The sequence below is a fragment of the Lissotriton helveticus genome, chromosome 1_1, assembly GCF_964261635.1.
Source record: "Lissotriton helveticus chromosome 1_1, aLisHel1.1, whole genome shotgun sequence".
Taxonomy (NCBI): domain Eukaryota; kingdom Metazoa; phylum Chordata; class Amphibia; order Caudata; family Salamandridae; genus Lissotriton; species Lissotriton helveticus.
The window spans coordinates 606,136,087-606,163,488 of record NC_136057.1 but is presented as its reverse complement, the minus strand read 5'-3'; the positions used below and the strand labels follow the sequence as shown (position 1 = coordinate 606,163,488).

Sequence of the window (27,402 nt, the reverse complement as noted above, 5' to 3'; positions counted from 1 at the left end):
AATGAGAGCTATAGGTGTTGCTAGTTAAGGCTGCCTCCAAAAGAGCTTGGTTCACACACTGAGAAACCTTACTTGTCCCAAAAGAAAAGAAAACAGCCCCTCAAACCTATGTATTGACATTCAATCTAAAAGCCAATAGGATCAAAAAGATCATCAAATCCAACTGGAAAATGGTGCCTAACTTCAATGTTCCCAGCTATCTTTTCTCTTTTAATAAACATCGGCAAAGCCAATAGGTCTAGGCAATGCAAGCACAGCTGCTGTTCAGCATGGCTTAAAATCATGGAAAAGGGTACTGTGATGTGGCCTTCTCTGGCGGCATCTGTGCTTCTGTGTCATGCAAGAGGGGCAGGACAAGCAGGATAACAAGGGAGGTGGACCTAGCAACACAACATGGGTGTGGGTAGAGAGAGAGGGAGTGGGGAGAGGGTAAAAAAGAATTCTGATGGAGCTAGCTTTGCCTGCAGCATATCGCCTTTTATTGTTATGGGAGTTGGGGTTTCAGGCGTGAATTGCAATATATGGAAAACAGGTGGAAGGAAAGAAGCCAACATGACAAAGAGAGGGAGGGAGCAGAAGGACATGGGAAAAGCGGAACACGAACGAAGGTGGGTGTGAGTGAGATGAAAGAGGAGTGGAGTGGGGGCTGGTGAGAGTGAAGCAAAAACAGATGGGGACACAGGATTGGGAGGAAAGAAAAGCAACATGGACCGGCAAAAGAAGCAACATGGACGCGAAAAGAAGCAACATAAATAGGGAGCAGGTGGGAGCGAAAAGAAGCAACATGGGTGGAGTGGTTTAGGGGAAAGAAGCAACATGGACGGCAATATGGAAGTAGTCATGAAAACACAAACACTCATGTGGAGTGCTTGAACACAAACAAATTAGCTCCAAAAAAGGGAACAGTGGAAAGACACAAGTACTTGGTTCATGCTAAAGGGGAGGGCCAAACACAAGAAGAGGACATGACGCAGACATGCCATGATAAACCGGCACAAAGCAAATGAGAGCAACGCTGAAGTTAACCAATGGCAAGTTATGTGCGGGCTGTAAGCCCACTTTCTGTTAACAAAATGCTCGAAGAGGCAGCACATGTGCACATTTTATGGCACTATATCAGTAGTATTCCTTCACATTGTCATCACATAAATACTGTTTGGCAAGAGTTTTCCACAATTAGTACCTTTTAAATTCTGAATCAGTTAGTAGGAGGTGCTTAAATAACCTCTACAACAAGAGGGAAGGAGGAGCCAGAAGGGTTTGCCACGGCATGGCACAGGTGGGACTTTGGTAACTTGTCAGTTTCTGACACCTTATTTTTTTTTTGACGGTGGCATAGACTGCCCAATTAAGCTAATGGCAGTACTTTTAGATTATAGGAGCGTTGTTGCTATGTCAACCGTCTCAACTTAATGGCTTGTGCTTGAAGATTTGTGAAACTGAACCTTAGAAGAACATGCACTTAAAGGTATTTGTCTGCTCACTCCTGGGAGCACCATTCCATTGTGCGAGTAAGATCTTGGAAAAACACATTAACCTCCACCTAACAAGATATCTCGAGTGCAACCATCTACTCGATGCCTCGCAGACAGGATTCCGTCCCAAACATGGGACGGAAACGGCCTTGCTAGCTGTAACAGAAGAAGCTAGGCGGATTCTGGATCGAGGAGGATCAATGGCAGTTATCCTCCTTGATCTGAGTGCCGCATTCGACACAGTATGTCACAAAACCTGCTGTATCGACTCTCCAATTTAGGAGTGTTTGGGGATGCTTTGACCTGGTTGGGATCCTTCCTGAGTGGAAGGACCTTCCAAGTCTTTGAGGGAGATTCCACCTCCATAAGCAAGCCTTTGGACTGTGGGGTTCTGCAGGGCTCATCGCTGACCCCCAGGCTGTTCAATGTGTACATGGGACCACTGGCTGAGATTGTCCGCCCATTTGACATTAAGATCATTACATATGCGGACGATAATAAGTTAGTGGTATCCCTTGCACAAAAGAACAGTGAGCTGGCACAGACCAACCTGGTGGCATGCATGGAAGAGGTCAGGAGATGGATGACGACATCCTCCCTTAAACTCAACGGGGATAAAACCGAGCTTATGCTACTCGGTCCCCCAGCACTGTTCACTTTCGACCACTTATGGCCCACCAGCCTGGGCACACCACCTACCCCAAAAGACAACATAAAAAGTTTGGGGGTCTGGCTGGACAAATCTCTAACTTTCAACACCCAAGCAACTAAAACATCTGCAATCTTCTTCGGGCTTATCAGGATGCTCAAAAAAGTCCTTCCGCTCCTGCCTTTTGAAGCCAAACAGATTGTGATACAGGGCCTAATACAATCTCGACTCGATTTCAGCAACGCCCTGTACTTGGGGGCACCGGAATATGTGCTGCAAAAACTTCAGCGGGTCCAGAATTGCGCTGCACGCACGCTGCTTCAGATCCCACGTAGAGCATCAATAGAATCCGGGCTGAGAACTCTACATTGGCTCCCCGTCAGGGAGAGAATAAAATTTAAAGCCCTGTGCGTGTCCCATCAAGCCTTCTGGAGAACCGGTCCCAAGATCAACCACTCCCTCCTCTCCCCTTACTGCCCCAGCAAACAACTTTGATCTACTCACGCTTTTTTAGCTGTAGTCCCCCGGATCAAAAGATCAAGAGCAGGAGGAAGATCCTTTTCGCTCAACGTCTTAAGATCGAATTCCAACCTGCTATCATTCCGCAAACAGCTTAAAACCTTCCTTTTTACCAACTGAACTCTTCTCCAAGCTGTTGTTTCTTGAGGCACAATTTCTTCTTCTCAGCGCTTGGACGCCTAAGGGCAGCAGTCGCGCTTAATAAAAGCCCTTTTCATTTCATTTCATTTCAAACGTGATTCCTGCCCTGTTTGTCACCTGTGACAATGCTGAGAATATGGCAAAGATGTCTGAAGTTGTGTGCGCAAGGCTGTGGAGGCCATTGGAGGTGTGTTAGAATTGTTTATTATTACTCGGCTCATGGCATGCATTTCATGAATCCTATAAGGATGTAAGACTGAGTGAACCTGCCAAAATCCAAACCTATGCCCTGTAGCGGTCACACATTGCTCCCTTCTCCTTTCACAGAGCCACCAGACCCAGTTGCAGTGTAGCATATCAGTGGTTCTTGCAGCTAAGAAGTAAGCCTATGATTTAGTGATGAGGTTATTAATGGAGAAGATTTAAGTGTTTGTCGTGGCAAGCAAGTTAATCTGTACAGATTATTTTCCACCATTATATCATTTGTTATTCAAAGACTAATTGATTTGGTTTATGGAGTGAAAAAAATCAAATTTGACATTGTAGACTATTAACCTTTTACCGAAAAAAACGGTGACTTTAAAAAGGGAGTTGTATCATTGACCTTCAGCTTGAGAGACGGACTTTACAGAGAAGGCAGCAGTGGCGGCTCCTCCAATAAGGCGGAGGAGCATTGCCTCACTGCTTCTAGAAGTGCAAAGAAGGACAAATAAAATGATAATAACTTGACGTTATTATCATGATATTTGTTCCTGCTGCTTGGCAGCCTTGCGGGCGGGGTGGGTCTCCTCTGATCTCAGAGCAGGGGGAAGAGGTGGAGGGCACTCTGTAAAGTGTGCAATGACTGTTTGGCCGGCCCTCATGGGCCTGCAAACAGTCATGCACACTTCGCATTTTCTTTTCCCAGACTGGGTGGAGAGCATGCCAAGGCCTCCAGTTTCTTGCTGAGTGCTGAACCGCTATGCTCAGACCAATCACAACGGTGCATTGCAGCGTTGTGATTGGCTTTGTGGAGCTTAGGAGCCCACAGGCTTCCTGCTTGCACCGAAGCCAGAAAGAGGACTGAAATAGCCGTTGCTGGACGTCAGCTCGTCAAGAGCATTAACAAGGCTGTCTGTCTGTCCTCTGTTACAGTAGTCACCTGGACTATCCAAAAAAAGCCATTATTGCGCCTTTAGAAGACTCCTTTTCCGGCCGTTGTGTATTGACAACAACATGCATCTATAAATTAATGATGTTAGTAAGAGCTGCAAGGCCTTGAGGAATTTGAGTTTAGATGTGCCTTTTGAGACGACTTGCTTAATGTATTTGATTAATAACCGTTGTTATGCTAGTTTCTTATGCATGTACGCAGACCTCTGCACAGCCACACAAGTGTGCAGTGTGCTATGTGGATGAGTCATGTGACAAAACAACTAACCAGTTGAAACTATTTCCTAAGCATCTTATGGTACATTTTGCAATATAAATGTGCACAGAAGAAAACATTATGTTCTAAAGCACGAGCGAAATTAAATGACAACCGTGATTGTTTTGAATGACCATTCATTCAATGAGTTATGACTACAAACCCATTTCTGTGCAAGATTGCTATATGTAACCAAGAAACAGGTGGAACTTGATGACATACACAGACATATGCATGGGTTTGTACAATAACATTATCGTGTTGTGTATACATGGTTGTATTTGACTGTCTGTACAGGCATAGGGTAAGCGCACACCGGTTACTTTATTTAATGAATGATAACGTACTGGTCACACCTTATTTTTTTAAATGTATTTATTTATGGTAAACCCATGATATTTAACTTGGCTTTCAATTAATCGGTTTGTTTCCCCTTTATTAGCGGTCTTAAATGATCGATGAGCAGCCAGCAATACCAATTAACACTGCAACTACCAGCTGAAATATAAAATGATATAGGTAACTGTTGCGGTCCGACAGGACTATTGGGAAAAATAGCAGTGGGCAACGGCTGGCCTCACAAATCAGTGTATGGGCTGTTTGTGGGTCTGTTTTACCGTTTGGTGGACCGTTTTTTACTGTTGATTTCTAAGTTGTTAGCACAAACATTGCCTGCAGCAAACACGAAAGCATGCAGTCTCTCGCACCTTGCAAAACACCTACACAGCTTATCTTTACAAGTTTTAAAATGCCCTGATTTGCTAGTGGGGGCCACTTTTAATTTGGTTCCCGGGTCTATTTTCTGTCCCAGTCTGACCCTGGTAACCGTCTCATGGTAAAGGTACATGGTTTGACCCCACGTTTTGCATCCCCCAGTTTATCTGGTCCAGCTGCCCAGGATTACTGGTTTTAAATATGAACAGATCTGAAACCTAGGAAAATGAACACAGGAGGTTTAGAAAACCCCAAATGCACGACTGATGCATTCTGCACGAAAAGCAAGATAGTGACGACTGTAACTGGTGGAAAGAATAAATTAAAGTGAATCGTGATCCTCCCAAATAATTAACACACTCAGTTGTTGAAACTAACCTGAAATATATATTTTTTAAAGATCGCCCTCTGGAGTTTGAAACTTTAGTCAACATAGTTCTCCATCAATAGCCCACGGAGAACTGCAATCGGAAAAACACCTTGCACACCAAGCAGGGGCATCTTAAAAACTGTGCTGATGCGAAAAAGGCGAATTAAGTGGTACGGTGAAGCACTGCAAAGTCGTGCAAAGGAAAGTTGAACACTTCAAACTCATTACCTTTAAAACAAAGTCAGAGCTGAAACACTGTATTGTATTGTAATTGTATTTATGTAGCACTTACTACCCCTGATGAGGCGTGAAAGCGCTTTTCAGCGGGGAGCACGCTACTCCGGAACCCAAAAAGGATTAGTGGTGGATTTTTATAGTGAACTTTGAGTTAATTTGAGCTGTCAACATGTGAGCCTGTTAGCTAGATTAAAAAGGATAATGGGGGGATAGAAGAGGGAAGAGTCTAGAAAATGTTTATTGGGAGATCGAAATAGTAAGATGAGGTTTGGGATGAGTATAAGGAGAGCTGGAGGAGGGAAGAATCTCTAGAAATGGATTAGGGAGATCATAATAGTAAAATGAGTTTTAGGGTGAGTTAAAGAAGGGATAGGTGAGGGAAGAATTAAAAGGTGGTTTGGGATGAGTATAGTATTAAAATGAGGTTTGGGGTGATCCAAGAAGGGATATAGGAGGCTTGAGTCTAGAAATTGTTATTTTGGAGATCATAGCAGTAGAATGAAGTTTGGGATGAGTCAGGGAGTCGAGGTAGATAATATATTGAGAGAAGTATAGGGTGAAATATAGAGTAGTGCATTGGAGAGACTTAGTTTTTTTTGCAGTAGGAGTAAAGTAATGAATATATACATAAGTACATATTATACATATTTGTTTCAAGGAATTCACATATCTAGATACATACATGTAATTAATGTAAATGTTTTTATGCACAGAGACATGCTATACCTTTGTGTTTGAGTATGGTGGTTATGTAGGAAAGAGCCAACTCTTGAGTAGTCTTTTGAAGATAAGATAGTTATCTGTGGATCTTATGTTTGGGGGTAATGAATCCCTGCTTGAACAGAGAAAGATGTGCCGCCTATGGTGTATTACTTGTATGGTGGGATTTTGAGGCGAGATGCCAATCTGGAACTGAGATTCCTTTGCTGAATGATTTTTTTCCAATGAAAAGTGGTCCAGTTCCATGTATTGATTTGTGGGTGGAACAAATCAGCTTGATTGTGGACCTTCTGGCAACTAGTAACCAATGTAGGGCTCTCAAGGCAGGAGAGATGTGGGATTGTAGCTTTACATGTAGAAGTAGTCTGGCAGCAGAATTCCATATCCTTTGTAGTGTTGTCATAGCTGATAAAGATGATCCATGGTAGAGGCCTGTTGAACTTACCCCTTTTGGCAGGTTCACATCAAAACTTTTTGCATTCTCCTAGCCTTTTTCTGTAACCTGGTGTTGGTGATTTTAGGCCTCTGAGTCCAGGGTAAAGTGCGTGCGCTCTCTGTGTTACATTGGTATGGTTGGCCTGCCCTCCCATAGGATTGCATTGGGGATGAGTGTGTCAGTGGTAATTCCTGGTATGAGAGGAGCACTGGGTCAAACTTAGTATGTATAAACTCGTGAGAATAAATGCTGCACAGTGGTGTGCGCAGATTTATGATGACTGGTTGAGAAGTGCCACTTTTAGAAGTTATCATTTCTGTGTGCATTGTGTCTGCCTGCCGGATGTGATTGTCATGTCTGGCTTGTGAATGACAGGGGCTAAGAGGTGTGGGTGGCTCCAGGAGGGGCAGGGTGAGTCAGCGCTAGGCTGAATGGGACACATAGAGTAAGAGTAGTGGGAGGGGTAATACCCTGCCTCTGAATAGGATGGTACCTCCCCTAGTGAATGTTGGCTTTGCCATCCTGTGGTGTGTGATGACGAGCCCTCACCTGACAAAGGGGAAGAGGAGCTTGCAAAACAAAGTGTTACAAATCCCCCCTGAACCAGTTGCATCTGGTTCCCCCCATGCCCTGCACTGTAGACAAAGGATTTGGTGATATAAATATAGGGTCTGTGACCCCAGGATGTTGTTCAGTCTGTACCTGGTACAAAACCTGCGGGGGCGTGCTGCTGTTAGGGGCCAGGAGGTATGCCTCCCTGGGCTCAGCATGGCCCCGCTTGATCCCTAGAGGAACTTTTGCTGGACTTACTCTTGCAGGACCCAATCGCCTCGTGAGCTCTTTCATGCTAATTTGCCCTAAAGGAAGAGGAGAGCTTGGGCTGTTGCAGCGTTACAGGTGGAGACAGAGGGAGAATCCTGGAGTGAGGGATTCCCCTGTGATTCTGCTGAGGCGGGAGCCCACCCCGCATTCTTTGTGTATTGAGCACGGCCCCACCCCGCTAATGGAGGATTCAGGAACGTGGGTGCCCACCCCGCATATGCGTTTATTTAATGAGCGGGAGCCCACCCCGCTTCTGCTTTTATTTAATGAGTGGGAGCCCACTCTGCGTTTCACTGCCGCAGCCTGAGTGAGCCCCAGCGACCAGGAAGTCAGGTGAGGTGCCTGACGCTGGGCGGGGCCGAGAGGAGGAGAAGGCTGCTGCAGCCGCCAATGGCAGCGCGGCCGAAGGAAGTGGCGACCCGGAAGTACACGGGGCTCCCGAGAGCTGAGGGAAGCCCCGCACATGCCGTAGAGGATCCCCGGCGTCTGCCACCGAGTCCAGGGAAGCCAAGAGAAGTCCGGCGGGAGCCTACTCGCCTTCCTGCATGCCGCAGAGTGCGGCCGAAAAAGGAGAGTAGGTAGCCTTGCAGCCTTGCAGACTCCATATCCAAGTCCCGGGTCCCAGGAGGGGCCCCGGGTGAAGTGCAGAGATGGCAGTGCAGGGTTCCCATGGACGAGGTAAACCCAGCGTGCAGAGGAATGCTGGCGCTGGTCGGCGATGGAAGCCCCGCACATGCCGTAGAGGATCCTCGGCGTCTGCCACCGAGTTCAGGGAAGGCAAGAGAAGTCCGGCGGGAGCCTACTCGCCTTCCTGCATGCCGCGGAGTGCGGCCGAAAAAGGAGAGTAGGGAGCCTTGCAGACTCCATATCCAAGTCCCGGGTCCCAGGAGGGGCCCCGGGTGAAGTGCGGAGATGGCAGTGCAGGGTTCCCATGGACGAGGTAAACCCCGCGTGCAGAGAAATGCTGGCGCTGGTCGGCGGGGCTCTCATGGTGCAGAGAGAGCCCCGTGTGTTGCCACCCTGATGGTAGCAGAGATCGCCGGAGGAGGCAGGAAGCCGCGTTGGGACACCGGTGAGTGGGATCGAACAGGAGCCTGCGTTTTGGTTAAAGAGCCCCGCTGGGCTTACACAGGTCTTATTGGTGCCCATACCATGAGCGGCCCCACCTGAGAGCGGGCCGCTCCAATGTGGGGCACGTTCTGGTTCCAGAGCCTGGGTGGCTCCAACGTGGGACATGTTCTGTTTTCAGAGCCTGGGTGGCTCCAACGAGGGGCACAGTAGTTGTAGGGCCCCGGAGCGGGATCCCGAGGGCCAGTTGTGCCCGTGCCTAATAGCTATGTGGTGCTTTTTACAGCTGCCCCGCCTGAGAGTGGGCAGCTGCAATGCAGGGGCACAGTGGCGCCAGTGATGTTAACAGCTACCCAGCAAGTAGTGGGCAGCTGCTACGTTTAGGCCACAGTCTTCGGGGGCATGTTTTGAGAGAGGCGTGAGATGTACTCCTCTGCCCCAGCGCAATTGCGCACGTGTGAACTATGCTGCATTGGCAGCAGCCCTGACATTCTGGACTTAGGGCATTTGAGCCCTAGAGAAGGACAGTTGGCCAAGGGGGTCAGGGATTTATGTGATATTGGGAAATGTGATTCTCTACTGTGATTCATGCCTAACTGCGTTTGGGGATGAGATTAGGTGCATAATGTGTTTATGCTGGTGAGATTATACCCTCTAATGTGAGTGATGTTTAGGATGTTAGGGTCTAATATGTTAGACTGATGAGGTTGGCGTACAATGTATTTGGCGCCTAATTTGAGACCCGGCATAATATGGTTTATGTTACAGGATGATGCTGAGTACTGTAATGGCCAGTGAGTACTGGTTTTGTTCTACGTATTATATGTTCTACATTTAAATTTGCTGTGCTCTCAGTGATGGTGCGGACAGTGGTACAAGTGGCCCTGCCAGGTGTAAATCCCTTGTAGATATTACCTGGTGCCAGGTGGCACAATGTATATTCTGTGATTACTATTCTAATGTGTTAGGAGAATACTAAGGCTATTTTTGATATAACCTTGTGTGGAGTTCCTTTTGTAGTGTGCCTGGTATGTTGTTGCTGTGTGCGTGCGAAAATGCCTTACACATTGCCTCCGGGATAAGCCTAACTGCCTGCCAAGGGGGTGAGCAGGGGTTATATTTGGCGTGTAACTCCCTTGCCCTGACTAGAGTGATGGCCTATGCCTGGCTTTGGCACAAGCCTTAGCCAACCAGAGATCCCATTTCTTACAAGGCCATTAGCGTAACCAAGTTTAGACCGTACAAGAGAGATAGTGGCATTGACCTTGTTTGGAAATCCCAGGTGGGGGAAGATGTATTGCAACTTTTCATAATAATGAAGCTTGATCTTGCTAACTTGTCCACTTGAATTGATAACTCGGAGTCCATGGTAATTCCAAAGTTTCTTACTTCCTTATATATTTTAGGAGGCGGTCACAGAACGTCAGGGGAGGCGCAAAGTGGGTCATAATTTTTCCAATTGCTACATGCGAGTATTTCTGTTTTGGAAGCATTCAATTTGAGATGGCTCTATGTCATCCACTGATCAACAGCTCTGAGGCAACTGAAGATTTGTGAGTTTCCAATGTCTTTGGTACTTTCCAGGTTAAGGAGCATTTGTGTGTCATCTGCATAAGTATAGCATGTGAGCTGAAATTGATTGAGGATTACCGGTAATGACTTCATGTAGACGTTGAAGATGGGTGAGATGATAGAGCCTTGAGGGACCTCTGCATTAGTGAAGTATGGTCTGAATGAGAAAGGTGGAGAATAAATGAGATTTGTTCTGTTTTCAAGGTAGGGTGTGATCCAGTCGAGTTCGTTGAGTGTTTGGATTTTTAATGTCATGGTCAACTGTGTCAAAGATGGCAGAGAGGTCCAAGAGAAGTAGTGCAGCAACCTGTTGCAGTCTACTGTGTTTTAAGGTCCTCCCAGATGGTGATGAGGGCAGATTCTGCGCCTCTTCCTGGATGGAATCTTGCTTGAAAGTCAGAAAGTATGGAGTAATCTTCAATGAATTGTGACATCTGGGCAAATTCTGCCTTTTCTAGCAGTATGCCCACGAAGATCCATTTGTGATCGGTCTGTGGTTGTCGGGGACAAGCGGGTCCAGGAAATGTTCTTTTATAATGGGCATATGTATGCCTTTTTAGGTCTTCTGGAAAGATTCTTGTAGTTAAGGAATTATTGATGATTCTGCTTACTGGTGTGGCAGCAGAGGTAGTTAGAAGAATGTTCTTGAATATTTGTGGTGGACAGGGGTCAGAAGGGCTGCCGGCATGCCTGCTTGCTTTGACCAGATCCATAAATTCACTTTGCAATATTTGTTTGAAGGAATGGGCGCGGCTGTGTTAGCCTACTCTTAGAGGGTACTTTTGGAAATGGGTTTGTGCTGGTGGTTTTCCTTTGGTGTAAATAGCAGTCCAACGTGTCTGCTTTGGTTGTGTAATGATTTGCCAGTTTGTCCATTAACTCTTGAGTAATGGAATGAGTTCTTTCTATGGATTTTGGTTTACGAAATCCTGTGAGAATTTTGTAGAATTCTTTATTTGCACATTTAGAATTTTGAATTCCGTCTGAATAGTACCTTTTTTTTTTTTTAACTTTTTTGATAGCTGACTTATATAATCTGTTAAGTTTCTGCAGGTGAAGTTTGTCTTGATTGTTCTTTGTTTAGAACCAGGTGTCTTGCAGCTTTCTAATTTGCTATTTCATCTCTTTTAGTTCTGTATTTCTCCAAGGTGCTTTTTTTCTTTTGTCCTGTTGTTCTAAGTGGTATTGGGATACCAAAGGCTTCATGTAGCCACTCATAAGGGGCCTCATTATGATGGCTGTCAATCAGACCACCATCGATTTGGGCAGAAACTCTCCGACTATGAGTCGGCGGTCTCACCCGCCGAATTAGGCTACACCCACCGTGCAGCTGGCTGTATAATGCTTTTTTCAACTGCAGCTTGTGCTACAGCCCAGGAAAAGGGCCGCAGCACAAGCCACACTATAAGAAAGACACTTTGTGAACATTCATGCACTCTGCGTCCAGCACCATGTGGTGCCTGGCAAACAATGCATTGATGTGTGGGAGGGCACTACATGTGCCCCCAGGCCACTTAGCAGTAACCCACAGGAGAGGGGCCCTGCTTAGGTCCCCTAAGTACCTTTCCGTCTGCCTATTCATGGGACTGCCATGAAAAGGCTGTCGGAAAGGGATATACTAATCCCTGCTGCAAAGCCTGCGCAGGCACCGTATCCATAGTAGGGTTAGGAAATCGACCGCCATCCCGACAGGTTGTTTCCCCCAACATTATCATTTTGATCAGCAGCATCGTAATGCAGTGGTTGGACCGATGCCCTGGATGTCGGGCGGACCGCCACCAACGGCCTGTCTGTGTTGATTGTTAGTTGTGTTTCCAAGTCTTCAAAACTGAGTTTGTTCCATGGTCGATAGGCGGATGCATGTAAGGTGGTTATAGGTGTGTTGCTTTGTGGTGTTTTGAGTTGGAAAGCTGGCAAATGGTGGTCTGACCATGTGACTGGAGTAATCTCCTGAAAGGTGAATAGCTCTGGATTTGCAAACAATTACATCTAGGATGTGGTGTAATGAATTTGTGCATCAATGTAGGGAGCTCTTTACATTTATATGACATATAAAGGATGTTACTTGATAAAAGATGTATGAAGTAATATGGTCCTGATAGCTGGCAGCCTCTGGGTGGCACCATTTGCACAAGTCAGAGAAAATGCTAATCCCTTGCAACAGAGGTTTTCTTTTTTATACCCTGTGACAAGAAACAGAACATAAAAAAGTCGGGCGTCTGCAAACTGTTGGGAGTTTCATAGCGCTAGGAAAATAATACAGCACGCAAGAGCTTCTTAGAGGGGTACAACACTTCACTGCAGACTTGCAGTTTCTTTGGCAATAAACACCATTAGAGATTCTGTTAAATTTTTATAAAAACCACTCCGAAGCCAATTAAAAAAGATTGGTAAAGGCCCTTATCCTCTTCGAAAAACTTGCACTTGCTAACAGAGCTATAAGTAGAATCGCGGTGACAAAGCTCAACAAGAGTGTTCACAGGTATCACCTGGACACGATCCAGGTGCTCGATATTTTCTGTGAACCTCTGGGTTTAACTGGCTGACCCTTCGAGCTCTATAAAGATCAACACAAATAAAACGGTACCGAATGGCACCCAGCACTAGTCCCATGTGTGAACCAAATTAAAATGCCCGTCCTCCCCATGACTTCCTCCTCGCTGTCTGAGATTTGGACATGCACACTTGTGTGTAACAAGAGAAGATTATATATGCGCCGCCACATGGGCCCGAGAATCCCAGCATGCAACAGCGAAGAAAGCATCAACAGCCTCTGGGAATTGTGCAGCAATTACAATGAAAAGTGCTCAGTATGTGAAGTGGGGCTGTACCGTTCAATCTCCTGCTGCCAATATTATCCCAGACACGTATACAGTTGTGTCAGGAATAAATCCCTTGTAAAGGGGAACGCATAAACAGTTGGTGATGTTAACACTAGGCTTATCTTCCTGGGATTTATAAGGTTAGAATAGCAGACCCACACATAAATATTAGGTACTCTTCTTTGCTTGCCCATTGATCACACGCGTAGTGTGACTGATAAAGCAGGGTTTAGAACATGGCCAATCTCTTTGTGACTTTGCTGGATTTAGAGTGGGAGACATGGTCACATGGCTGGGTTTGGCTTCACCTCTTAGAGCTACTTCTAATGTACTGGGAGCTGCCTAGCTACTTGTAGGAGACTCCTGTTCTAAACACTTCAGTATTTTAGTTATGGAAAGAAAGGCTCTGCCATTTTAATGGTGATTGAAGTCAGCGTATACTGCTAGATTTCATAACCAGGTAAATATTATCCAGACTCTGCCCTATAAACATATAATTCCAATGAGGAAATGCATATGAAAGTATACAGTGTTACTATATGTAGATTTCTTTGTAACTTACATAGTTGAAAAATGGGCTGATGCTCTGGCTAAAACTAAATGGATGTGTTGACACTCTAGGATGGAAAAATAGGCTGTGCTAATATTTGGTGCAACATTTGATCATGATGAACTGCTTCAGAGTTTGTCCCTGCGTGCTCACAATATGGCATTGACTATGGTGGTGATGTCCTTAAAACAAGCAAATTTTACTTCCCACCTGGGAAACCTGCATAAACAGCACACACAAACCTAATCCGAAATGAACTATTTCTGTATATCAAGAATCTAGTCTGACAAAGCTTTTAAAATGCATACAGTCTTTCAGTTTGCAAATGTAGGATCTTTCCAAATATCTATGCATAACTATGGATTGGTGAATTGTGCGGCTACAGACAGACGTGGCACCGCTGCACTACTGATGTTGGACCTGAGTGTGGCCTTTGGAATCGGATCCCACAACCCCCTACTTGAGCGGTGTCGGTGACAAGGTTCTGCAATGGTTCACCTACTTTCTTCAGCAAAGCACCTTTCAGGTGCTACAAAAACCTTTTCAATCTCAGGTTCTTCCGTTGCAGCAGCGGGTGCCTCAGGGCTTTTCATTGAACCCTACAATATTCAATCTATATATGAGCCCACTGGCTGACATGATCGAACATCACAGCTTTGACACCATTGTACGCAGATCATACGCAGCTTATTGTCACCATCTCACAGAATGGAGCCAGTACAGTTGTATCGCTGAGGAACTGTTTGTTGGAGGTTGCTCAGTTGATGGACCTCAATTGACTGAAAATGAACATAGGGTAAAGCGAGGTCCTTATTTTAGGCAAGCAACTCTCGATTTGGTCCCCTGCCTGGTGGCCAGATTCGCTTGGACCTCTACTTATTTCCAGACTGGACTACTGCAACATCTTATATCTAGGTGTATCTTAATCTTGCTTGAGGAGACTTCAGCGTGTGCAGAACTCTGCAGCTTGTCTGTTGTTCAACCTTCTGAGGTGAGCCCAATGTGTCTGCACTTTCTAAATTGCTTTGGCTTCCTTTGAGGTTTTAAAAACCTAAGTTACTGCTACAGGGCTTTTATCAACAAGGGTGGCCGCTATCTGCCAAGCCTTACTCTCTCCTCCAGGTGCCTCAGATCTGGGGGGTGGGGGCCATGTTGGCCTGTGTTCCCACTGCAAAGAAAGTTCGCATTGGGGCAGCTCTTTCTACTTCGTAGCACCCTAGTTGTGGAACTCCCTTCCCCTTCATTTATGACAGGCAAAAAACAGAAGCATTGTTTTGTAAAAACTAAAAAACCTGGTTATTTAGGTTGGCTTGACCCGGACTCTTTTTAGTTTTACTGTGCTTTTTTGACCTCTGGAGCTAGACCCTCAGTGCTGGGACACTTTGTCTGAAGGAACTATGCGCTAAATAAATCTCATTATTATTCCCCAAGACTAAAAAGAGTGCCTAACACCTTAAGTGCTACTGAAAGCCTTGGTGATAGCAAAAGGTCCCTTTCACTTTGTTAGCTTCAACAGCTCCCGGCTATGACAGCAATGCAAGGATTGGAAGAGAATCAGTACCCAGGACTCTATCTTCTCTGGGCTGTATCTATTCTTCATCTAGAGTACATTATGGCGCCTATTCACAAAGGCATCTTGGAGTATGTGAAGAATGTCATGTGGTACTCTTTTATGTACTCTTAGATAACTTTGTGGATTGGCCCCAGAACATATAAAAAGAAAGATTCAATGAATCTTCATATACAATTAGTACAAATGGAACTGACTGTGCCTTCTTTGCACTTTTAGTAATAGGGGATTGGATATTTTGGGGCCAATTAAAAAAGGCATGTATGCTTACGTGAACGGGTACTACTGTACTCGTACTTATGAACTCATAAAATGCTTTTTTATGAGTCTGCCCTTGCATGATTACACAAAGGAGATTGTGTCAAAAACTGTCCTGTGAAAACTTTGCAGAAAACATTTCCGTACAAGCAGTACGTATTTGAATTTCAGTTGAATCTCTTTTGTCATGTGCCTTTTATGCTCAATAGTTTTATTTGATCTTGGAGAACAAACAACCTGGTGAAACAGGCCCTGATTAACCCATTCTGTTGAATCGTTTTTTTTGTTTCTCTCCAGATTTCAGGATGCGTGGCATTCACCAAATAAGAGAAAACTTTATCATTTTAAAGGTCTCTCTCAAAAAAATGGTATATTCATATTTTTCCTCTTCTGTTTTTACTTTGTCCCCGTGCCCCATGTCGCTTTTTTCTTCTTATCATACGCTTGTTCAGTCGAGAGAATACCCCTTTCCCCTCCTTGTGTCGTCGTCTTCTCTTCACGTCCTCCAGTAGCTGACAACACTTAATTTACACACATAATGTGTCACACAAAACACTCAATATGTCTCTGTAAAATGTATTTACATTCCTGGAGTGGCTCACTGATGTTAATGCAGTTGTGCTGTATTTTCAACCATTCAGTTGTGAAACATCCAAACTACATGTCCACATTTATTTTGTTAGGCTGATAGTAAAGCATTGATGGACGAATCCATTTGCTGTCTTTTGACATAAGTGGAATGTTATATATGAATGTATTCCAAAATGGAGACGCAATCCTTTCGATTGACCACTGCTGTTGGTGGCTGTATTCCCAGTACGATTTACAAACAAGCTTGATGCTACAGATTTTAAAACTCAAACGTTCTTAATGGCCAGTCCAATTTTCACTTAAGTTGATAAGAGGACAAAACGTGTGGGTGATCAGTAATCCCCGTCGGGTGTCTGTCAAAGAGGTACTTTCAAGTAGACCTCGGTTAAATTTTATAATTCCTACAAAGCTCTGACATTTTGTAAAACTTCTCAACATTTTCCATTACTTTTGCTTAATTTTTGCCTGAAGGTGACTGGTTTCCACAGAAAACGTCTAGCCGAGGGACATTTTCTGCTTTAACCAGTCAGATGCCAGTATCCTGAAAGCCTTTTTGTATGTAAGGTGCACACTTGCTTGAGAGAAAGTCATACCAGATACCAGTGAACCATACTTGGCAATAACAGTATAATTGTTTCACAAACAAAATTTCCACAGAAACTATTTTCAAGGTGATTAAGCCCTGATCAACAGTACTTTAATGTATGCATCCCATCTACGCACTAAAACACCACTCTTCAGATACATGCAATGAAAGGTGAAGTATCTAAGACAAAGCATTTCTCTCGCATCTCCAATAACCCTGTCTCTAAAACAGAACTGCTGGTGCACATAAGGTGCTCTAACACTCTCGGGTGATGCTTATGAGTGCCTCTCTGCTCACTCATCATTGAAGGCACACTCTTCAATATTTACTGATATGTTTGCTTGGGTTTGGGGTCTGTTAAAGCCCAGCCCTACTTTCTTAGCATAACCGTCAGGATTCCGTTTGAGAAAAAAAGCAAGACTAGAAGTATTCTAAGCACTGATGTAACAAACTTGAAAAAGGCAAAATGTTTTTTTTAATTATTATGTATTATTTTCATTGACTGAACAATCATTGGGATAGTGATTTTTGCCTTTTTCTTTCTACCATTATGAGGGTTTAGATAGTCACCCGTGTGTGCATCAGACACAGCCACATTCAAATTCCACCTTTCTACTCTCGGACTCCGAGACATCCGTGAACTGTTTTTGAGGCAATATGTTTGCGGGATTCTGTACTTTTGCCACCAACTGCATGCAAGAGTCAACAAAACCACGTTTTGATGAAACTGAAGAATGCCATTTTGTTTTGGACCTGCAGGTCGTGGTGGGAGACAAGGTGGTGCTGATGCCCGTTAATGCCGGACAGCCTCTGCATGCCAGTAACATAGAACTTCTGGATAATCCCGGCTGCAAAGAAGTAAGTCATTCACTATGCACCAAGTGAGAGGAACATTAAGTATTATGCATGTGCGATCTGAAGCACCAATAACATTTGTTTCCCCTTGAATAGGTAAATGCTGTGAACTGTAACACCAGCTGGAAAGTCACCCTGTTTATGAAATACAGCGACTATCGAGATGATGTTCTGAAGGGGGTAGGTTCTTCATCTGTTGAGCGAGTGTGTGAGGATTGGCATTAAACGACCTAAAGTTTGCACTACTTTTAATGTCTCTTCCCAGAAGCCCCCGAAAGATTTGGAAAATTCAGTGAAGGGTTTGCACTGTGTAGACCCTGAAAGAATATGTTGGGGGTTCTTAAAAGGATTCATAGTCAGCAGAATTACGTGACAAGAAGAAAGTAGAGATTAGTAAAGTTAAAAACTCATTCGAATAATAGAAATGTCTGGTTTAAAGAAAGAAACACGTACTGACTCTGCTTATAGGAATAACTTTAACGTGCTGCTCCCTACACTCACACAGCCACAACCGACTCTGAATTCATACAGCCAGACCCCTGCATGCCCACAGGCATGATGCACACATACAAACACGCGCCTCACCCTGCACTCACAACAGACACTGAAACCCTTCACTTAGGCACACTATTCATCCTGCACTCACACAGGATGATTCCTTTCTCATATAGGTACACCCTCACCTATCACTCACACAGGCACACACCTCACCCTGCACTAACACAGGTGCATCCGTCACACTGCACTCATACTGGTACACCCGTCACCCTGCACTCACAACAGACACTGAAACCCTTCACTTAGGCACATTATTCATCCTGCACTCACACAGGATGATTCCTTTCTCATATAGGTACACCCTCACCTATCACTCACACAGGCACACACCTCACCCTGCACTAACACAGGTGCATCCGTCACACTGCACTCATACTGGTACACCCGTCACCCTGCACTCACCACAGACACTGAAACCCTTCACTTAGGCACATTATTCATCCTGCACTCACACAGGATGATTCCTTTCTCATATAGGTGCACCCTCACCTATCACTCACACAGGCACACACCTCACCCTGCACTAACACAGGCGCATCCGTCACACTGCACTCATACTGGTACACCCGTCACCCTACACTCACATAAGCCCTACCTTTAACATGCACTCACAATACATGCCCTCACCCTGCATTCACACACATACACCCTACACCCTGCACTTACACAAGAACACCCTCACCTCACACTCTGAGGTATGCAACTCCGCATGTATTCACACAGTCACACGCTCACAGTGCAGTCATCATCCTAAACTCGCACAGGCATACTGCTCCCTGCACACAGGAGTGCATAGTGTTGGCGGTATTACTTGACGATTTGATTTTTTTTTTAAAATATATGATCTTCCGCACAACACGAAGCACGCCCGGTGCACTTGGAGATTCATGGTTTGAGGGTGCAAGTGAACCTCCATTCTCGCCCACCTCTCAGAATAAGCTTCCTGGTCCATGCCTTGTCTATTCTTGCTTTGGTCAGTCTCTTGGTAGCAGAAGTGCACACTATACACAGAATCGGGACTCTGATCACAGTCATCGGTGCCATCAATAAAAGTGGCTTTGTGCACAGATCTCTTGTTGAAGATGTGTGGGGACCCTACAGACCCACCCCCTTCCTGTATTGCTTGCAAAGAGTTCGAGAAGCTGAAGATGTAAAATGGAATCACAGCCAGCAGAGCTTACCTTACTACTACTCCCTCACCCGAGCCGCAGGCATCAGAGGAGACTCCCTGGAGGCTAGCAGATCCAGGCAGCTCCCTCAGCACAGATGGAGTTGCAGATATGTATTATCAGATTTTTGTGTCCAACAGCCGAATTTGTAAAGGAAAAAGTCTCAGGGCCCACATTTTTTGTCAGAAGCACAGGCCAGGCTATCGAAGGTTGGATTGCCAAATGACAAATATTATTGATTCCACCACATGCCTCTTCAATCCACCACCAGACACTCCATGCCTTCTTATTTCATTCTTGTAGGTTCATTTTCATCCCCACTTTATTCCTTTGTCCCTGTGTTCTGTCTCTCTATTCCTCCTTCTTTTACCCACTTGTATTTTACTATCGCTTGTACTGGTTCAAAGTCTGTTGAGGTAAAATAAGTGCCGGTACAAAAACGAGTGCTGGCAGGCCCCACCTGCAACCACTGGATCAAATGAAGTACAGTTGCAGTGCAGTGCATTAGATAGAGGGGGGAGACAAAGGTGTTGAATAGTAACTAACAAATACTATTTTCATCTTGATCAATTGTCATCCGCAACCGCAGTTTGGGTTCTTGTGTCCATGTGATGGTCATGAGCTATAATGAAGCAGGAGCACATCTCTGCATAGGAGCGTGGTCCCCAGGGACAGGCTTATACATTGCTCTATAGACCTCACAGAGGTTGGTGGGGTGTGTTACAGTGCACCCCCTGTGGCAACATAAAGAGGTGTCCTCTAAGGGGGTGCTGAAAACAGACTTAGACAGACAATAGTCTATAGCAAAAAAAAAAATAGATGTGAACTTGTTTAAATGAATCATTAGTCAATCAATCAGGAATTTATAGAGCGCACTACTATCGTATGAGGGTCTTAAGGCACGGCGGGGATTCGGGCAGCTCCGGTCATCTGAAAAGCCAGCTCTTCAGGCTCTTCCTGAATGCTTGCGGTATGGGGCTTCATCTGATGCTTAGGGGGAATTTAGTGTGTCGTGCTGCTTTCCACTGCATCATTATGTGTGAATGCAGCACCAATTTTAGTTGAAGACATACTCCTCATAAATGAATAAGCATATAACAAGCACCTTTTTGGTGAAAGCCTGCAGATTCTGCACCATCAAATGTTGTTCTCAACGTAATCAACATGTGAGCGGAGTCAAATCCCCGCTCCTCGTAGTGCTTTTTCAAGCTCGTTTTCTGGTGATCACATAAAGTCTGGCAACACCTGTGCTATCAAGCCAAGCCTACAAAGGTTCATGAAGAAAAAGTCAAATTAATAAGATAGAAGGATAATATGACCAATGTCAATGACTTCTATGAGTAAAAGAAACATAATTGACAGTGCAGAGACTAATATAAAAACATGTCAAACTGTGATTGTTGGAGTGTTTTAGATGTCTCTACTGGCATGCTGATACGGCTATGAAGAAAGTTATTTTTAATGTACCTTTATGATGTTGGAGAGGGCGTTTATAAGCATGGATTAATCCAGTCCTTTGTAGCTGGTAAGGAACCATCTACTGGACCACATTTGGAGAGAAGACAATCACATTTGATGTTATGATATTTAATCCTTGTAGAGCACACAAGCACAAAATAGCTTCTTTCCACTTTAAGGGGCAACCTACCCCATACTTCAGTACTGAAAATGTTAGTGAGTCAACATCTCCGTTTAGTTATACGTCTGAAGTTTGAAAGCGGACATGCCAGATCTGAACTACCATGCTGGAAAAGGCTATTTTGCCCTGTGCCTCAGTCTGTGCCAGAGACAGATCAAGAAGAAATTAATGCACAGAACAAAGTTCTCTTTCAAGCCTGTACCAACCACATTTGCCAGCCGTAAAACCAAGGAGCTGTTTTAGTGTATGGGTGGAATGAACACACCTACCTTGCTATGATTACGTACGGTAATCCCCATTATTCTTAGTCCTACTCGTCCTCGACCCAGTCATCACTCATGAGGTATTCCACAGACAGGAAACGCTTTTAGGCTCCACCCCCCCTCCTGCCAGGTGCTATATCAGACCTAACCACCAGAAGCACATCCTGATACACCAAGCAACAAAGGCCTGGACAGGGAGGGAGGGTGGGAAGTATGACTGGGTCGAGGACGAGTAGGACTAAGAGTAATGGGGATTACCGTACCTAATCATAGCATTACCTCTACGTCCCTCGTCCTCGACCCAGTCATCACTCATGAGGCATACCAAAGCAACGCCCAAACAGGCCTTTGGCAATCCAAACACAGCAAAAACACGGACCAGACACAAAGGAGTGCAGCAAGCGAAAAAAGAGCAATACACAAACAGAACTCAGAGCGGAGGGGGAACCCCCACAGCATGCAACACCCCACGACCAAAATCGGTCCGGTCAGACAGGGCACAATTCAACCCGCAGAGCCACACAAACGCCGACTCGGAGGCCCAGGTCCCAGCACGACAAACCTCATCAAGAGACATACCATGGAAAGCAGCCCAGGAGGCAGACACGCCCCCAGGCGAACGCGCCCGAACACCCGCCGGACCAGCCAAACCAGCACCACGAGAGGCAAGAGTGACGACAGCCATAATCCAGCGACCCAAGGCAAGCCTGGAAGCAGCCGTACCCAACCAGCCAAACCAAAGGAGACAAAAGAGTCAGAAGAGCGAAACTCCCCAGAACGAGCCACAGAAACGAACAAGGCACGCCCCAGGTCCAAAGAATGAAGCAACAGCTCAGAAGGAGAAGAAGGAGAAGGGCACAAAGAAGGAAGAACCAGCTCTGCAGAGGAAAGGAAATGGGAGCGGACTTTGGGGATAAAACCAGGAGCCAAAGAAAGCACAACCGAGTCACCCAGAAAACGCTAAAATGGGGGGGGGGAACAACACAAGGCCGTAAGCACCCCCAACCGCCTCGCAGAAGTGACGGCCACCAGAAAAGCCACAACGTAGGACAGAAAGGAAAGGTCCACAGTCTCCAAAGGCCCAAAGGGGAAGACTGTAAAACACCCAACACCAGCGAGAGATCCCAAGGCCCACGAGCGGCATGCAGCACAGAAAGATGTGGTCGGGCAGACCACGGACCCCAAGAGACAACTGCACAACCTCCAGACCGCCGAGGAGAGGGGAACCAGAAGAGGGAACGGTGACCACAGAGGAGAGGGGAAGCGGGGAAGAAGCCAAGGAGGGCCCACCGCCAGGACCAGCAGCAGAGGAAACCAGGACCTCCTCGGCCATAGCGGAAGAACAGCCACCACAGGAGCCCCCTCCCGCTGAACCGTCCGCAAGAAGGCAGGAAAAAGGGAGGAAAATCACAAAGAAGCCAAGGAGGCCACCGGAGAGACAAGGCATCCACTCCCCAGGCGCCCACCCCCGGAGACCTGGAGCAGAACAGGGCATTGGACCGGGAGGCGAACAAGGCCAGAACCGGATACCCGAACCTCAGGTAAAGCAAGCGAAACGTCCGGGGATCCAGGCACAGGGACAGAGACGGAGGAAACCTCCGGCTCAACGAACCGCCACCACGTTGGCCACACCACGAACGTGCCGAGCAGACCGGGCCAGAAGGGTCATCGCGCCCAGTCCGAAATGGAGCAGGCCACCAGATTCAGGGAAGAACTGCGCGTCCCCCCTGGAGATTGATGAAGGCCACAGACACGGTGTTGTCCGTCCTCACCAGGACATGGCAACCCCTCAGATGCAAGATGGAAAAAGCGGAGCGCCCTCTCCACCGCAGACAACTCCCTCCAGTTGGACGACCTGCGAGACTCCACCGGGAGCCAACGAGCCTGCACAGCCCAATGATCCAGAGTCGCCCCCCCAGCCGGAAGCGCTGGCATCCGTGGTCACAACCAGAGTAGGAGGCAGACGGAACAACATCCCCACGGAAAAGTGGAAAGGATCCAGCCACCACTGAAGGGCAGACACAATGTCCAGAGACACGGGCACAGGAACAGCAGAAACCAGATCAGGAAAAGGGACCCACCGATGCACATGCCACAGCAGAGGGCGCAGAAGAACCCCGGCCCAGGGCACGGTGAAGACAGAAACAAGCATGTGGCCCTGAACCCCCAGCCACTGAAGGAGGGGAGCCGAGATACGAGACAACAACTTCCTCAGCAACGACTGAAGGCGACGAATCCGGGCGTCCGGCAGGAACACCTTGCCCAACACAGAGACGAACACAGCTCCGATGAAGGTCCTCCGAGCGGCAGGCTCCAGGTGGCACACCGGTAAGTTGATCAAGAACCCGTGGTCCCTGAGCGTAGACATGGACAAGAGAAGGTGGCGAGACATGACCTCCAGGGACGGAGCCTGAACCATCCAGTCGTCGGGAACACCGACACCCCCAGGAGATGGAGATGGGCCACCAAGGGAACCACCACCTTGGTGAACACCCTGGGGGCGGACCGAAGACCAAATGGAAGGACGCAGAACTGCCAGAGCCGGCCCTCCAGGCAGAAGCGCAGGAAAACGCTGAACCCTCACAGCCACCGGAACGTGCAGGTACGCATCCTGTAGGTCCAGAGTGGAGAACACCCAACCGACTGGATCAGCAGGATAATCCTCTGGAGCGGCTCCATCTTGAACAGGATCTTCCTCACGAACAAGGTCAAACCCCGAAGTTGATGACCACCCGGAAGCCCCCCCCCCGACCCCTGGCACCACAAAGATGACGGAGTAGACGCCCAACCCCCACTCCGCCATCGGGACAGGGACAATCGCAAGCAAGCTGACCAAAGAACGAACCCCGTCCGACAAGGCCAGACGGCGGGAGGCATCCCGAGGAGAAGGGGTCACCACCATCCCGGAGGGGGGAACAGGAACTCGATCCGGTAGCCCCTTGACAAGACATCCAGCACCCATCTGCGGAGGTCGTCAGGCGCCAAGCAGGAAGGAACTGGCGAAGCCACCCAGCAACCAGAGGCGGACCACGAGCAAGAACGCCCCCTAGGCTGGCATAGTCAGTAACGCTGCAGACCAGACCCGGCACCCCTCTGGGACTACTTCTGAAACTTCTGGGAAAAAGACCGGCCAGTGCCATGCTGACTCCGAAACGAGGACTGCTGAAATCTAGAAGGCTGGCGGAAAGACCTGGCATCAGAGAAGCAGGAACCCTACGGGGCGGAAGAACACGAAAGGGCAGAGAATGCTTGCGCTCCTAGAAGACCTCGTGCAGTACCTCCTCCAGCGAGTTACCAAACAGACGGGCACCAGTGAAAGGCAGCCACAGAGCCAAGGAACGTCGGGCCGCGTCCGTCTTCCAATCCCTCAGCAACAGGTCACGACGGGCAGCCACAGAGGAACCACAGGACACAGCAGAAGCCCTCACAGAAACAACGGCGACGTCCGACAGGAATGCCGCCTGGCGCTCCATACACTCCAGCAACTCCGGACAACTGGCACCCACCTGCATAGATGAAAACAGGGACTAGAAATCAGCCAGTAAAGACTGGGCAACGGAAGCCCCATAAATGCCAGAACGAACAGCCAGATGAGAAGCGGCACAAGACTCCTACAGGGCAGAAACCACCTTTGCGTCCACACCATCCTACAGAACGGAATCATCCGCCATGGAAGGACGACCCACAGGACTAGCCACAACAGAGACCACAGGAACGGAATCAGGCAAAGAGTCCGCCAAATCCTAAATGGAGAAAGCAGGGACACAAACCCGGGCATGGAGAAACGATCCGCGTCCTTCCACGCCAATAACAGAATCACGGACACAAAAGGATGCACCGGCAGAGAAGAGGCAACAGGCCACCAGGACCGCGGCAAGAGAACATCCAGAGAAGAGCTGGGCGCAGAATCCCCAGGAAACCCCATGCCAACCCACACATGGGAAAGGACGTCAGGCAAGAGCCCCCTGGAAAGGATACGCCCTGCAGCGCAACCTCAGCAAGCGAAGACCCAACGGATTCATTAGAGGAGGAAACATCCGAAGAAAGGCAGAAATCCCAACAGCAAGTCACAGATGAGCCTCAAAAACAGAAGAGTCTCCAGAAGAAGGCGCCCAATCCGGGCATCAGCACACCTCCAGGCATGCATCGCAGGAGGAGGGGGGAAGGCCCCACCGGAATCAGGGAAGAGGCAGGTACTGGAGAATGCACATGACCAACGCCCCCAAGGTAGACTCACAGCCACTTAGAGGGCAGGAGAGGGGACGTAGCACAGTGTAAAAGAAGTGACAAATCATCCGAGGGTCAGGCGAGGCTCGAACCTCGATCCCCAGCACCAAAGTCGGCAACGCTAACCAGTTGGCCACAACTCACCCTAGGAAGAGTGCAGGTCGCGCAAGGACGAGTCCCCGGTACAATCCCCGGCAGCACCTTTTAAAGGCTGTGAACTGAGAGCGCGAGCACAGCCGCAGAGGCACAATTCCGTGCATTAGTGCGCAGGCGCCTGCCGTGTTATGGAGTAGCTTCAATCCCATATGAGGCTGATTCAAAACATATCAAAAAGTGTCAAACATTGTAGACACGCAACCGTGTACGAACACGGAACAGGCATGTCCCAGCCCAGCGAGGAAATGGCCCCAAGAACCGGAGCGCCCAGAGCCCACCCGGGTGCCCGCCCACACCAGCACCCAGCACCGAACACGGCCGATGGGTGTAACAGAGGACAATGCGCATGCGCGCAAACCCAGGAAGACGCCGCGAGACAGCCGGCAAAGCACCGCTGCCGGCCGCCCCAGTGTAGCAGGGCAAACAACGCGTCCCGGAGGCACATTCAGGAGCCTACACCAGGGCCCCTACAAGACAAAGAGGCACAGGCGAGAATGGGGAATCCAAAGGGGAGGAGCGCGCTCCACAACAGCCCAGCGCTCACAGCCCCAAACCCCTACCTGCCAGTCCGGATCCAGCAGGGAAGAACATCGAGGTGCAGGAGTCCTGGGAGATCCACAGCAGACCAGCAGCGGGAACAGAGACCAGGGCAAGAAACGAAACAGGAAGACCCACGAAGCCAAGCAGCACAGGTCACCTGAGCCCAGGAGGAGAAAGGGAAGCCCAGCAGCCCCACTCCAAGGAATCCCACGACGGTCCATGGGAGCCCCCCAGAGCCCAGCAGAGGAGGATCCACAGGACAAACGAGGCAGGTAAGCGCCCTGCACTCACCCCAGCGTCTCCCATCAAGTAAACCACCGACAGGAAACAAAACAGGATGTGCTTCTGGTGGTTAGGTCTGATATAGCACCTGGCAGGAGGGGGGGTGGAGCCTAAAAGCGTTTCCTGTTTTGTTTCCCGTCTGTGGAATACCTCATGAGTGATGACTGGGTCGAGGACGAGGGACGTAGAGGTAATGTCCAGTGATCAAACGAGCAGGGGAATTCTGCATCAGCTGAAGGTGATGCAACAGTTTATCTGGCGCTACCAAAAGCTGCACACTTTGCTAATTTGGGTAATTTGGTTGAAATTGAGATAGATGTCCAGATTAGGTCCCAGTTTAAATACTAAATACACTCATGAATGAGAAGGGGCTGATTGTTTAGGACCAAGCAGGGGCTCCCAAGGTGGATGAATTGTGAGGGGTCAAAAGAAGCTCTGCCCTGGAAGTATTACGCGTGATCTAATTGATTGACCTGCACTACAGTGTAAGTGATAAACAATCCGCCAAATGAGATGTTAATTACATTTCCTGTTGAGGAAAAAACAGCAGTACAAAGATCAGCTGGATGTAAAATTGGATACCGGCAAGATGAACTAGCTTTGCTAAGGGCGCATGGTGATGTTAAATAATATTTGGGAGAATAATGATCCTTATGGGACCCCACAGCTGAGTACATGGTGCTTGGAACAACAAAACGACAGAGCCAATGATTTTTCCAGAAAACATAGTAACCACATAAGGGAATTTTCTGTAATGCCTACATCAGAATCTGCTCGAAAGTTCAGTAAATTCAGTGCCTTAACATCACAGCCATTCGCTAGTCTCTGTAGGTCCTCAAGAACTGATGCCTCCACCAGCTCAGTGCTGCTGCCCTGGTTTGCTTCATGACAGTCTAACAGACTGTTTGCCCAACAAAATAATAAAGCTGGTCAAAGTCTAATTTCTCCATTAGTTATGTGTACATAGGGAAGCAGTGGAATGGGTAAATAGCTGTTTAGGTCTAGTGCATTGAAAGAGCTCTTTCTTTGTAAAGGTTTGACTGTTTCAGACTTCAACATTTTACAGACAGAACTGGAATTGAGTGAGTTGTTAAAGGTTAGCAAAAGCTCTTAAGGCAGCATGAGCTCCACAGTTTTCATCTATTTTGAAGGACAAGGGCTCTTTGATGAGCCAGAAAAATGTCTGCGCAAATGCTTTTAAGAAA

General features: G+C 47.4%; 1 protein-coding gene across 3 annotated transcripts in view; it reads left to right on the top strand.

Moving 5' to 3' along the window:
• ITPR2 (inositol 1,4,5-trisphosphate receptor type 2) overlaps positions 1–27,402 on the top strand; it is a 1,735,249-nt gene that overhangs the window by 483,136 nt on the left and 1,224,711 nt on the right. For all 3 annotated transcript variants that reach the window (XM_078674117.1, XM_078674116.1, XM_078674118.1), the window contains exons 6-7: positions 17,268–17,366; positions 17,460–17,543. In XM_078674117.1, coding sequence (XP_078530243.1) covers positions 17,268–17,366; positions 17,460–17,543 — 183 coding nt within the window. The remainder of the gene's footprint in view (positions 1–17,267; positions 17,367–17,459; positions 17,544–27,402) is intronic.